The sequence below is a fragment of the Vidua macroura genome, chromosome 27 (genome assembly GCF_024509145.1).
Source record: "Vidua macroura isolate BioBank_ID:100142 chromosome 27, ASM2450914v1, whole genome shotgun sequence".
Lineage (NCBI taxonomy): Eukaryota > Metazoa > Chordata > Aves > Passeriformes > Viduidae > Vidua > Vidua macroura.
The window spans coordinates 3,847,663-3,861,422 of NC_071597.1; the positions used below are offsets into that span (position 1 = coordinate 3,847,663).

At 46.6% G+C, this 13,760-nt stretch overlaps 1 protein-coding gene across 1 annotated transcript in view; it reads right to left on the bottom strand.

Annotated features, from left to right (window-relative positions):
• The window catches only part of LOC128819568 (M1-specific T cell receptor alpha chain-like), a 235,618-nt gene that overhangs the window by 3,182 nt on the left and 218,676 nt on the right, over window positions 1-13,760 (bottom strand). The window contains exon 4 of the mRNA XM_053999827.1: window positions 738-1,001. Coding sequence (XP_053855802.1) covers window positions 738-1,001 — 264 coding nt within the window. The remainder of the gene's footprint in view (window positions 1-737; window positions 1,002-13,760) is intronic.

The window sequence follows — 13,760 nt, forward strand, 5'->3', positions numbered from 1 at the left end:
TTTCAAGCTTTCTATCCCCCCACAGTGTGTTCTGCTATGACTGTACCAGTCTACTGACCCTTAATCCTGTTTCCACCAAGGAGGAAGGACAATAAACAAAACCATAAAAAAAGTTTATTCTGTTCAAGAGAGAGGGGGAAATGTAGCAAATGGATTTGTAGGGAATTCTCCAAGCCTGGCAGAAGGCTCACACAGTGTGCATCTGTGTGCAAACCTTGAGATAAGAAATGCTGGCTCAGAAATGCCATGGAATAGGACAGACATTGCTGAGAGAGAAATGGAACCAGAAACAAGTTTCAAAAGGTGGCCTTGCAAGTAACACTAGATACTTTGGGGAAATAGAACTATGAAAGATGCATTGGAGTAGGACCCACGAGGGGTAATTTTAGATGATTGACTTTAAGGCATTTACAGCATGGGGTGGCAAAAGCTGATAGGCCAAGGAACACTTACAGTGTGTTGTAATTGGGAATAGTTGGCTTCTGAATGTGATGGATTGAATTATAATATCTGTATTGTCTCACCCTTCTCATGAGACTGAAAATGGAATAAAAGTTTTTAAAACACCTCTCAGTTGCCCCATCTCTGGGTCAGAAAAGGGATTAATCTGACAAGAAGACTGAGGCAACATTTCTCTGTCTTGGGGGACTGTAGTGGAGCACTGCCTGCAGGGCTGGGAGCTGCTCACACCAACAGAGCACCCCCAACCCTGCCCACAGCCCCAGAAATGCCATTACCACTCTCAGGGTCCTCGCCCTCCAGCTCTCCAAAGCCCTCGTGGCTGGCACCACAGTGCAGCTCATCTCTCTTGGCCCAGTAGGTGGACAGGTAGCTGGACTCCTGGCTGTTCTCCATGGTTGCCACCTCCACAACAGCAGACGTGTGCTGCTCAGCCGTGTTCAGAGTGAGCTTCTCAGGAGAGTAATCTGTGATAAGGCACATTTCCAGACCCTGGTCATCTTTGGAGGTCAGCCTGTAGACTGAGGGAGATGGAGTAACTTCTGCAAAGTGGAGAAAAGAAGATTTAGGTCAGATTACACATCCATAGTTCCTTCAGTCTTACAGACAGCCACTTGGAAATGCAGGTTTCTCCATTATTCCAGTGGGAAGTTGCCTGGTCATTGGGATCTTGTGCCGGGACACCTTTAGAAAACTAAAGCATCTACAGCAGATGATGCAGAAGCTACTTCTGTTAACTTCTGTTGTGTGGGAGACACAGGCAGAATCCCTGGAGCACCTGAAGAGGCTCGTGGACATCCACACCCTGGTGTCCATACATGACTTGGCCATTCCTCTCGGGGACAACTGGCTGGACTCTGGCACCATGGCTGGGGGCAGCCAGGGGTGTGTGAGGGCTGGAGACAGCATCTGAGCAGCCGGGCCAGCAGCAGGTGTCCCTGCCCATGGCTGGAACATGGTCTTTTGGGTCCCTCCCAAGCCAAACTATTCTGCGATTTTGTGATTCTTGAAACAACCCAGGCCCATTCTGCTTTTTCTCCAAATGTTTGGTCAAATTCACCAAATGCAAAAATCCCACTTCCTCCCTGTGTCCCGAGGGCAGTGAATGACCCACTAAACTTTCAGGGTGTCCACATTTATCAGCAGTCTGCTGATGGTGCTGCCACAGCAGAGAGCTCAAAAAGCCACTGCAAAGTGGGAACACGGGGCTGCATTCAGGGACAAAAGGGGGAAACAAACAAATGTTTCATCATGTTCTACCTCTTGTACCAAATTTCTTTACAAAATTTTACCCTGCAGACAGGAGTTTGAGGCACTAAAAGCTGCAGATAGAAGACACCTGATTTAAGATCTCTCTCACCAGTCTACTGACCCTTAATCCTGTTTCCACTAAGGAGGAAGGAGAGAGAAAACAGAGGCAACGAGGCAACATTGCTCTGTCTTGTGGGACCATTTGTCAGATTAAGCCTTTTTCTGACCCAGAGATGGGGAAACTGAGAGGTGTTTTAAACTCTTATTCCCTTTTCAGTCTCATGTGAAGGGTGAGACAGTACAGATGTTATAATTCACTCCATCACAATCAGAAGCCAACCATTTCCTAATTACAACACACTGTAAGTGTTCCTTGGCCTATCAGCTTTTGCCACCCCATGCTGTAAATGCCCTAAAGCAAATCATCTAAAATTACCCCTCATAGGTCCTACTCCAATGCATCTTTCACAGTTCTATTTCCCCAAAGTATCTAGTGTTATTTGCAAGGCCACCTTTTGAAACTTGTTTCTGGTTCCATTTCCCTCTCAGCAATGTCTGTCCTATTCCATGGCATTTCTGAGCCAGCATTTCTTATCTCAAGGTTTGCACACAGATGCACACTGTGTGAGCCTTCTGCCAGGCTTGGAGAATTCCCTACAAATGCATTTCCCACAGGACCACAGTGGAGCTGGGAGCTGCTGCCCAGTCCAGCAGCCAGCTCTCCTCCAACCCTGCTCACAGCTCTTTACTCTTTCCTTGCTTCAAACCCTGCTAAGCCAGTCAGTCATACTGGGATTTTCCACACATATCAAAACACAACCTGTGGTTAAACCCTTTTTTGTGTATTTAGCTTTATAAACTTCTCCTCTAAGCATACATTTCATCTGGCTCTATGAGAAGATGAATTCCTAAATCCTTGTTCATGGCTCACAGTAAAATGTTCCAGACACTGCAGTGCTTTCATGATGACTAAGTGAAATATTTCAGACATTCTGTAGCCACCATGCAGGTTTGGAGCTCTCAGCAGCCCTGTGGCTGCATTTTCCATTGGCCTTCACAGATTTCAATGAGAGCTGCAGTTCACATTTATAAACTGATGAAGTGTTACTGTGTAGGATTGAGAGTTGAGTTTAATCTTTGCCTTCTCCCTGTTCACATGCCTCACTGATAAATATTGTAGAAATACTGAAGACATCTTAGCTCCCAGATGAAGAAATTTTCATTTCTTCCCATGGAAAAAGTGTCTCAAAATCTTCTTTATCACTGAAAGAAATGTTCTTCATCTGTTCTGCTCCCAGCTGTTGCTACCTCAGAGAAATAGCCACACTTCTCTGTTAGTACCATCTCAGAAAAAAGAAAAAATCCACAAAGCCCAAGGGTCCATTCTCTGACCCATCTCCTGAATTGTGATTCATCCATTCTAGCTTTGCCCTGGCTTTGAAGGCCCTGATGAGGCTCTTTGTAAACCATGCAGAAATACAGCCTGATGTCTGCTGGGACTGCCCCACCTCCCCTGCTCCCAGTTAGTGATTGTTTGTTAGGGAGAGGAAGGTGGGAGCTGGGAAAAGCTTGATGTTAGATCCCTGTATAAAATACAGATGAGCCAGGATAGATCACTGCCATGGGGTACATGGAGATGAAAGAGAAGAGGAGGAATTTGTCAACCTGCTCAAGCTTCTCTCTCATCACCAGCACTGTTCTTTCTGAAGAGATAAATATCTGCCTCACTCCAAATTAGGGTGTTTTTCTCCTTTTCAATCTGTGCAATGCTTTGATCTTGAACACATAAAACAATAAAGTCTGTTTTTTACAGGAAGCTTCAGCAGTTTTGCAAAATATTAGTTTCCTGTTCTCACTCAGAGTGGTGGCTGCCTCTGTTCTGGTGCTGCAGTTCAGTTCCTGTAAGTTCCTTGGTTTGTTTGCCCACTGCTATGAAGGTTTGAGATAATTTTGGTGAATAACAGCTACTCTAACCACAGCCCTGTGACCTGTTATTCTGTCTTGATGAGCTGGTGCCTGTGCTGGAGATGCTGTATATTTATCACCTCTATTTACACGAAAGAATGAGAAGTAAATAATGATGCTCTGAGCTTTCTATGCTGCCCAATTTTATCTTTACTGAAGGATGCCTTCCAGGTGGAAGAGCAGGAGCTGTTGGAATGCTGTTCCTGCCCAGTCTACAGAGACAGCCAACCAGAGGCTGATTTCAGGGAGTTGAACCCTGTTCCAACATCACACTGAGACCTGGGCCCTTTCTTTTTCCCCTTCCAAACAAGCTGTAGTAGAAATCCTGAACTGGTTTAATTCCCAGCTGGTATCATGCAGAAAATGATCACATTCTCCATTCCTTCCAAAGCAAACCATCTGCATCTCTGGTCAGACTGCAACTGGTGTGACAGAATTTTTGCTGCTCTTACCACTCCTCAGCCTGAGACATGATATTCCACAGCTGGGGTCAAGCTGGAGCTGGTGCCCCACTCCAGGAACATCTGTGCCCCCTGTCCACTCCTGAAGGCCAATCTTGCCCCCAGAGGAGCAACTCCAATGGGTTAAGAAGCCCTTTTTGATGTTTCCTGTCTGTCCTCCAGTGCATGTTCCAAAAGGTCTGCCAGAGGTGCTCTGTGAAATCTGTCACATTGTAGGAATACTGAAGGCAGCCTAGCTCCCAGATGAAGAAATTTTAATTTCTTTCCATGGGGAAAGTCTAGAAAGGGCCTCAAAATATTCTTTATCACTGAAATAAATGTTCTTTATCTGTTCTGTTCCCAGCTGGATGCTGGTCTTGCTGCAGCAAGACCAGATGAACACATTTAGGACTGGAACCCTTCCTAGACTTTCTGGACTCTGTCTGGAGACACCCAGGTAGCAGAAGCAGGCCCTAGTCCAGCATCAGCCCATGTCATCCAAAGGGCAGAGAACTCTGAGCAGACTTTCAGTGTTTGCAAATATCAATATGCTGCTTCACTGACAGAGTTCAGGCATGATTCTGGTCTCCTTCCAAAAAATGTGTTTGTTTTTCCCTCTGTAATTATGCTTGGGGAAGTCAAACCACCAAAACCTTCTCACAAACCATTTAAGGGGAAGATTTCCCACTGAACCAAAAGCAACAGTGAATTAATAAAGGAAGATACCCAGCATGTGAGGAGAAATCAAGGGCTCAATGGAATGAATAGTTCCCTAGTACCAAACCAGGACAAATCCTGGGCTTTTAGCATGTGTTCACATTCAGAAAAAAATGAGATGAATTTTTTCTGAATTTTTTCTCATTGGGAAGCAATACCCTCTATGTGTTCATGTACAGATCTACTCAGGCACCACCTAAACCTCAGGAGAACACTGCTGTGATGTCCTCTGCTGCTCCTTTCAACAATGTCAAGAAAATATTTTTGGGGGACAGAAGGAGCAATTCTGCTTATCTAATCCACTCTCTGGCAGGTGACTGAGATGGATTAACCCAACTGTGTGACAATTTCCTGGAAACAAAAAGACTTCAAGTGGCTGCTCATGAACCCCCTGAGAACCTTTTTCATTTTCCCAAAATGCTTTTCCATGCTTTTTCTTTCAAAATCAGACTGAATTTCAATTGCCAGGTCAAGTTTTCTATTCTGTATAGCAGAGATTTTGTTTCCAGGGAAAGAAAGAAATCTTAGAATCATACAATGGTTATGGATTTTAAAATAGAAAGATCATGACATATTCTCTTAAGCTAAGGCTTAGAAAACCCAGTGCCCTTAGTCAGAAGAACCTCCAGCCACCATGCCATGGCTATTAAACCTGGGTGGGCATCACCAGTTTCTGTCCTGCAGTGGCCACTGCCACACCACAGCCAAGCCCTCCTGGCACTCCATGGCAGCATCTCCACCCCAAGTGGCTTCTGCCAAGGGAAGCTGGAAAGAAGTTGGAATATTCTTCCATGAAATACCTGGTCCATCTGATGCCATGATGATTTTTTTTTGCCTTTTCTTTTTGTATACCTTTTATGTATTCTCAGTACTCTTAGCATGCATACTTGTAGTTCTTTAAGCCTGATAGCTTAGCAGAGTCCTGGTATTCTGTTAGGCCAGGAGACCAAACATCCCAAAGGTCTCACAGCTGGAAAACCCTACGCTATCTTGGGAAACCAAGGTTCTCTCCAGAACACATTCTGTAAACCAAGATTAAGCTCATCTGGGGAGAATACATTAGAATAGGGAAATGTCTCACCATTCATTTAAGCTTCTCATTGGGGAATCTTTGCCAGACATGCTAATTGGCAAGGTCTATAAAATTGTGTACACAATCTACTGTGTGTGTGCTTTTCAGAGTATTCCACCCTGGTGAACTGTTGCACCTAAGGATCCCTATTAAATACTGAGATAAAAACCCTTTTATCCTGTAACCATGTCTGGCTCTTAATTCAAGGACCAGAGCAAAAGGCCCAATCCACCCAAAAAATAAATGATGTACCAGTCCTGGTGTTCATATGGAACAGAAAACTCAAGCTTACTTGGGGTAACAACAAGCTGGGTCCCAGTTCCAAACGTGGGTTTGTTGTATCCCTGGTTGGCACACTGGTGCCAGCCTCTACAAGAATGTGGGCAGGTTTTTGCCATGCATCCTGGCAGCCAGGTCAGCAGACCAGAGCAGGGGGTGACTTCAGGGAACAGTGATGAAACATACTGACTTAAGACACTACCAAAGTACCAAATAAATCTACTAGAAAATTATCAGGATCAGAAACATAGGGATCAAATTTAAAAATTACTCATTCCTTCACTGGCAACAGTTGTGTGGTGTTATATATTTTGGGGCAATACAAGGAATGATCTGCTTTTCCACCTGTAACATCACCTAAAATTCCAGATCACTGAGACTTGCAGTTGGGGCCACAGCCTTTCAGTCCAGCTTTTCTCCTCAGTATTTACTATCTACTGGATTAAGCCTTTTTCTGACCCAGAAATGGGGCAACTGAGAGGTGTTTTAAAAACTTTTATTCCATTTTCAGTCTCATGTGAAGGGTGAGACAATACAGATGTTATAATTCACTCCCATCACAATCAGAAGCCAACTATTCCCTAATTACAACACACTGTAAGTGTTCCTTGGCCTGTCAGCTTTTGCCACCCCATGCTGTAAATGCCCTAAAGCCAATCATCTGAAATTACCCCTCCTGGGTCCTACTCCAATGCATCTTTCATAGTTCTATTTCCCCAAAGTATCTAACCTTTTTTGCAAGGCCATCCTTTGAAACTTGTTTCTGGTTCCATTTCTCTCTCAGCAATGTCTGTCCTATTCCATGGCATTTCTGAGCCAGCATTTCTTATCTCAAGGTTTGCACACAGATGCACACTGTGTGAGCCTTCTGCCAGGCTTGGAGAATTCCCTACAAATCCATTTCCCACGTGCCTTGATCACCAACAAGGTTCTTTTTCCTAATGTCAGGTTTTTCCCTCTCCATCCCCATAACTCACACGACCCAGGACACTTTTGTGAGGACCCCGCTGGCCTTGGGTGCAGCTGTGTCCTCACAGGTGTCAGTGGCACACTGTGCCCCTGTCTGGGTCTCACAGGCAGTCTGAGAACTCCATTTCTTGGGAATTCTCACTCTGTCTCTCAGCTCTGTGGTGCCTGGAGTGTCACAAATGGCCCTGGAGCTGCAACAGCTCAGCAAAGCTGCAAGTCCCAGTGACAGGCAGAATGCCCTGGCAGTATTTGTGGATAACACAGTGCCCACACATCAGCTAACCCAGCTAAAAGCAGTCACTCCCCATTCCAACACTGATGTTAAAAATGTTGTGGTGCAATGCTCCTCAGTGGTATTCTGATACAAAGACCAGCTAAAATGGTGATAATCACCCTAAGTGGGTATTTTCTAAATCACAGAGTGGTTTGGATTGGAGAGAACTTTAAAACTCATCGAAGTCAACTCTCCTGCAATGACCAGGGACAACTTCAACTAGAATTGCTCAGAGTCCCATCCAGCCTGACCTGGAATGTTTCCATGAATGGGGTATGTACCACCTCTCTGGGCAACCTGTGCTGGTGTTTCACCACTCTCATAGTAAAAAAAAAATTCTTCTTTAACTCCAGTTTGAATCGACCCTCTTTTGGCTTAAAACCATTACTCTCTGTCCTGTCACTACAGGTTGCTTTCAAAACTTATTCCCCATCTTTCTTATAAGCTTGCAAATACTTTTAAGTTCTGAAAGGCTGAAATAAGGTCTCTCTCTGGAGCTTTGTCCAGGCTAGGCCACCCCATCCCTCTCAGCCTGTCCCCACAAGAGAGCTGCTCCATCCCTCTGAGCATTTTTGTGGCATTCCTGTTAATCCATCCAGCAGGTCCCTGTCTTTCCTGGAACCCAGAGGTGGGCACAGCTCTGCAGGTGGGGTCTCACCAGAGCAGAGCAGAGGGGGAGAATCAACCCCTCAGTCTCCTGGGCAATGCTGCTGGGGATGCAGCCCAGGATGGATTTGGCTTTCTGGGCTGTGGGTGCACATCTCTGGCTCTTGGCCAGCAGTGTAAATATTATAAACACCCTTGCTTCTCAATGCACTTCCATCTGACTTGTATAATCCATGAGTTTTCTTGAGGCCAATGCAAGTGGCATGTATAGACCCTTTAGGAGAGAACAAATCCACGTGGCTGACTTTGCAGAAGAGCAGAACCAGGCTTTGTCTCAGCTGATCCCAGGAGGGCGATCAGAGGAGGAGCACTGGGAGTCTGAGCCTGCCAGCTTGGACAGCTGCCCTGAGCTAAATGCCACTGCTTGAGGTGGGCTACAATGCCCTTGGCAGCTGCCATTCCCCAGATCTTGGTGTGTAGTAACCAACTTGCAAATTAGTACAAACATAAGGGTAAATGTACCTGGCAAAACCAGAAGTCTCGTCCCAGATCCAAATGTGAATTTGTAATTATATCCAGAGCGACACAATAGCACAGGCCTCTACAATATCCAGAGCAGCATTGAATGGAGCCTTCAGCAATTAAATAATCCACCAAAAGAAATCCTGTTTTTCTCTATGAACACACAGATCCATTTTCCTGGGATCTTCCAACTACTGACTTTCTTTTCATTTGGTATTTTGCATTTTGCACTCCCAAACACACTCTCCTTAATATTCCCCTCAATCATACTTGTCCCATTGTTTCCAGAAAGCCACCTGCACCACAACTTCTATTCTCCATCTTGTTCCTCATTTATTTATTCTGCCAGTCAGATTCCTCTCTCAAAAATTAATTTATTTACTGTTACTGCAGTAAATCAGTCCCTAGGGATTGATGGTGCAGTGAAACCTCCATCAACCCATTCTCTTGGATTTGCCATCTGAATTAGTCCAGAGTGATTCCAGAACCAAGCTGCCATTTAGTTTTTGAGTAGAAAGCTCTTTTTGGTGTGCAATTTCTTTGGGGCAGGGAGATCATTGCTCATTCTGCCACTGAACCCTGAGGTTTCAGGATGTGTTAGGAATGTTCTTCCAGTGTGACCAGAGCAAGATCTGGAGCAGCTCCAGACAGATATGGTAAATAATGGTAAATCTATGGTAAATTTACCATAATGGTAAATCTGGAGACACCTACATGAACTCAGAGCTCTGATTTATAGCTCCTTTAGCTTGCTGATGGCTCCATATAAACTTGAGATTCTCATTTCTCTCAGGTGTTTTTGAAGAGGGTCAGGGGGGTCATTTAAAATAAAATTATTTTCTAAGAGGTTTCCAGAAGGAATTCTTTCCCTATGTTGTTGTTTTTTAACTTTCATAATAAAATAATGTTGAAATTATCTTAAGAACCACTACTATTTTAAGAAATGGAAACATTACTTTTCAGGTGTAAACTGACTCAATTTAGATATTAAACAATCCTAAATATATTTTAAAGAAATTTGGAAAATTTGATGCATTTACCACAAATATTGATATCTTGGCAAGTGTTACTTTCCCTTTTACAAAGGGTTTCAAACAAGAGAAGAGGTGTAGGATTTTGGGGGGATTTTTTTCATACATTTGTGGCAGCAACAGTCAAAGCACACTTTCCTATTCATCCTTTTTTCTTCATAAAAAATATTTTGTGGCAAGGGTCACATTTCCATCCTTCCACCAAAGCCATTCAGTAATTAATTTTGCTTCTTGCCCTATTTCCCCTCTCTCCAAATATTTCTCCCACCCTCAGTTTTAAGGCTGCTCACGCTGTTCTCCACCAGTTCCAGATCCTCACTTCTAATGTGCTCCAAGCTTCACCTGCATGTTGCAGGGCAAGGTAAATCAACACAAGCTGACTGTGACATGAACTTGGTGTCATCTCTGAGCTCCCTGACTGCCTTGTGTTTATAGAATTATATTTTTTAATATTCTGTTTATAAACAGAAACCCACCCGCATGGTTACAGCTCATGGATCTCCACAGCACTGCCCCAGTATGTGCATTTTTTGGTGTCCACATATAATTGTGAGTCTGGTTATCTCCAACTATTTCTACCCACATAAAGGAAAAGTCCTTTTTACCTGCTACAGCTTTATGAAACCAGTTTCACCCCTCTGCATTTTGCTGGTCTGTGCTGGCTTTCACCATTTCACTTTGCTTCTCCTCTGCTTGAGGAGATTGATGTAGGAGCCCAGTTCCTGTTGAATTTCCAAGACAAATCCTCTTGCACATGTAAAACCTCTGCTATGTTCATTCTCAGGAGCAGGGAGAGGAAAATATACTTGCAGCCATGGAAATCACTTGCTCTTAATACCAACTGAAAATTCACAGTCCTGTTGCTAAAATATTGGGGAGTGGCAAAATAGGCAAAATAACTTGTGAGCTGAAAGAAGAACTTCTACCTGAATCTACCTTCTACCTGAATTCTACCTGAATTCAGACATACCTGGAGAAACCAGGAGTTTGGTTCCAGCTCCAAAGGTAAGCTTGCCATAACTGCCAGAATTGCACTGTGACACAGCCCTTTGCAAAATGGTGCCCTGGGATGTGTGTGTGCTGGGTGAAGGCTGGAGAACATGGCAGGGCAAGGTTTTATTGGAAGCAGCTCACAGAATCACTGAATAAATTAGGTTGGAAAAGACCTTTGAGATCATCAAGTCCAACCTACGACCCAACACCTCCTCATGGACTAAACCCTGGCACTGGGTGCCCGTCCAGGCTTTGTTAAACCCTCCAGGGACAGTGACTCCACCCCTCCCTGGGCAGACAATTCCAGTGCCCAATCTCTCTTTCTGTGAAGAATTTTCTTTTGATGTCCAACCCAAACTTCTCCTGGTGCAGCTTAAGGCTGTGTCCTCTCTTTCTGTCAGTGGTCACCTGGGAGCAGAGCCTGACCCCCACCTGGCTGCACCCTCCTGTCAGGGAGTTTTAGAGAGTGATGAGGTCTCCCCTGAGCCTCCTCTTCTCCAGGCTAAACAAACACAAGTCCCTCCACTGTTCCTCACAGGACTTGTGTTCCAGACCCCTCACCAGCCTTCTCTGGACACGCTCCAGCCCCTCCATGTCCTTCCTAAATTGGGGGCCCAGAACTGGACACAGCACTCGAGGTGCTGCCCAAGCAGTGCTGAGCGCAGGGGAAGAATCACTGCCCTGCTCCTGCTGGCCACACCATTCCCGATCCAGGCCAGGAGCCATTGGCCTTCTTGGCCACCTGGGCACACGGCTGGCTCATGTCCAGCCTGCTGTCCATCAGTGCCCCCAGGTCCCTTTCTGCCTGGCTGCTCTCCAGCCCCTCTGTCCCCAGCACTGCAGGGGTTGTTGTGGCCAAAGTGCAGGACCCAGCACTTGGCCTTGTTAAACCTCACCTTGTTGGACTCGGCTCATCTATCCAGCCAGTCCAGATCCCTCTGCAGAGCCACTCCACCCTCCAGCAGGTCCACACATGCTCACTAACATTACTGGTTGGTGATCCAGTAATGTTCACCATTACTGGTGAACCTCTATCACCTCAGCACAAAAAGGCATTTCCTTCAGCCCCATTCCTCTGCCTGGTTAATTCATCATCTGTATATTCTGTCCTCTCTCTCCATGCAGCAGCAGCAGCACCTGCCCATCCCTGTGTGCACACACAACCTCCAGGCTGTGTTTGGAGCCTCCTGACTGCTGCTGTAGAGTCCCACCTGGCTGTGTCATCTTTCTGCTCTCTTCTCTTGCAATGTCCACCCTCCTTTGCAGGCTGCACTTCATGTTGTAATGATTCATACTTGGCATCTTAGCAACATGGAATTGTTCAGGTTGGAAAAGCCCTCCAAGAACATTAAGTCCAACCCATACCCCAGCAGTGCCATGTTCTCCCCTAAACCGTGTAATTCAGCAGGGAGTGTCCAAACACATCCTCCCAATCCCCACAACGAATAGGAAGGATCCACAGCAAATGTCACTCCCGTTTCTGCTCTCTGGGTTGTGGCTCCAGTTCCACAGCTCCCAGCAGTAACTCAGAGATCTCTGCTAGTGCTCCTGCAACAGCCTGAACTGCATTTTGCTCCTCCTTTGAAAACATTAACCCTGTTTTTGAGTGGACTGAAGTCTTCCACTGGGTTCAGCGTCCCAAATCTCAGAAATCTTCTTTAGTCTTACACATCCCTGCTTTCGCAATTCACTTATTGTCATTTCTCCAATACCTCATTTCCCCAGCATGAACACATTTACAGTACACACAGGTTAAGCACAAAGTCTCACTTCTTTCCTCAGAACACTAAAACCAGCCCAAATTTATCCCCAGAACCACTGCACTGCTCTTGGTGTAGCTGGAGCTCAACATTATGTCAAGCCCACCTTGTCTCTCCTAAGAGGGGAGACAACTCACCTGGGGCAACGAGAAGTCTGGTTCCACTCCCCCAGGTCACTTTTCCCCAGCCTAAAGAGGTCACACAGTGTGACAGCTCATTACAAAATGGGCCTCTCCATCCAGCCTCTCAGGGCTGGTGCAGGGCTGGGATCCTCTCAGCCCTGGAGCTGCCCCTGCAAGAGGCTCTGAGCACCCACACAGATTTCCAGAGATCTCTGACCTCTCTTGGCCCAAAGTCCATTTCTCTGCTCAGTCCCTGGGGCTAACAGCACTGGACTGTGCTCACCAAAGATGTCAGAGGTGGGAAGAAGCTCCCCCTCAGTTAGCAGGGAGCAGTTTGGGATCCCTGCCCCAAAGGCTGCTCACCCTGCCATGGCAAAGGGAAGGGAAGAACCCCCTGGAGGCAGCCTGGATCAGGGTCCCTGGCACAGGGCACCTTCCCAGCAGCCCAGATCTGCAGCTGCAGGAGGCATCTTTGCAGCGCCAGAGGTGCTCCAGCACGGAAAGCCCGGCTCTCCATTCCTGCTGGGCCATTCCTGGCATTGCCCAGCCCAGCCCAGCCCCAGGACAGAATTGCTGGGGGAGAGAGATTGCAGCACTCAGGCCCTGAGCCCCTGCCTTGGCCAGAGGGCACTGGAGCCCTGAGCCCAAGGGCAGCTGGAGCTGCTGCCACAGAGCAGAGCCCGTGACACAGTCCCAGAGCTGGCCCCTGCACAGGCACACACAGGCTCTGAGCACAAGTTTCTCCATCTGTCTCTCTCTCCTAAAGCTCCCCTCTGCTCCTTTGGGCCCAGGCACTGTCAGCGTGGCATTGCCATGCCCCCAGCTCATTGTCTAAAGAGCAAATCCTCCTGCTGGAAATGCTCCCAGGCACCAGAGTCCCTTGAAGAAAGGCTCTGGATGCTGGAACAGAGCAGAGGGCAGGGGCCCCGTGGGAACCCCAAATCCAGGGGACACCGGGGCCATGGCAGGGCTGCAAACATTGTGCTTCCCAAAGCTGTGCCCCTCCAAACAACCAAGGGCAAGAGAGAAATGAAGCAATTCCACTTCCCAGGACAAGGGCTCGCTCACCTGGCAGGACTGAAAGCACCGTCCCCTTGCCAAAAATGACTCTGGCAGCCACATTCACACCCCGACACATTCCATTGCAAAAACTCCTCTGCCAGCCCTGCACCTGATCTCAAGCACAAAGCACCTGCAAAATGCAGGCACCAGCAAAGCTCCCTGACACAACAGGCTCCATTCCCTGCACCAGGCACCATCTGTTCCCCAGCTGCTGCCTGAGAAGCAGCAGTTCCCTTTG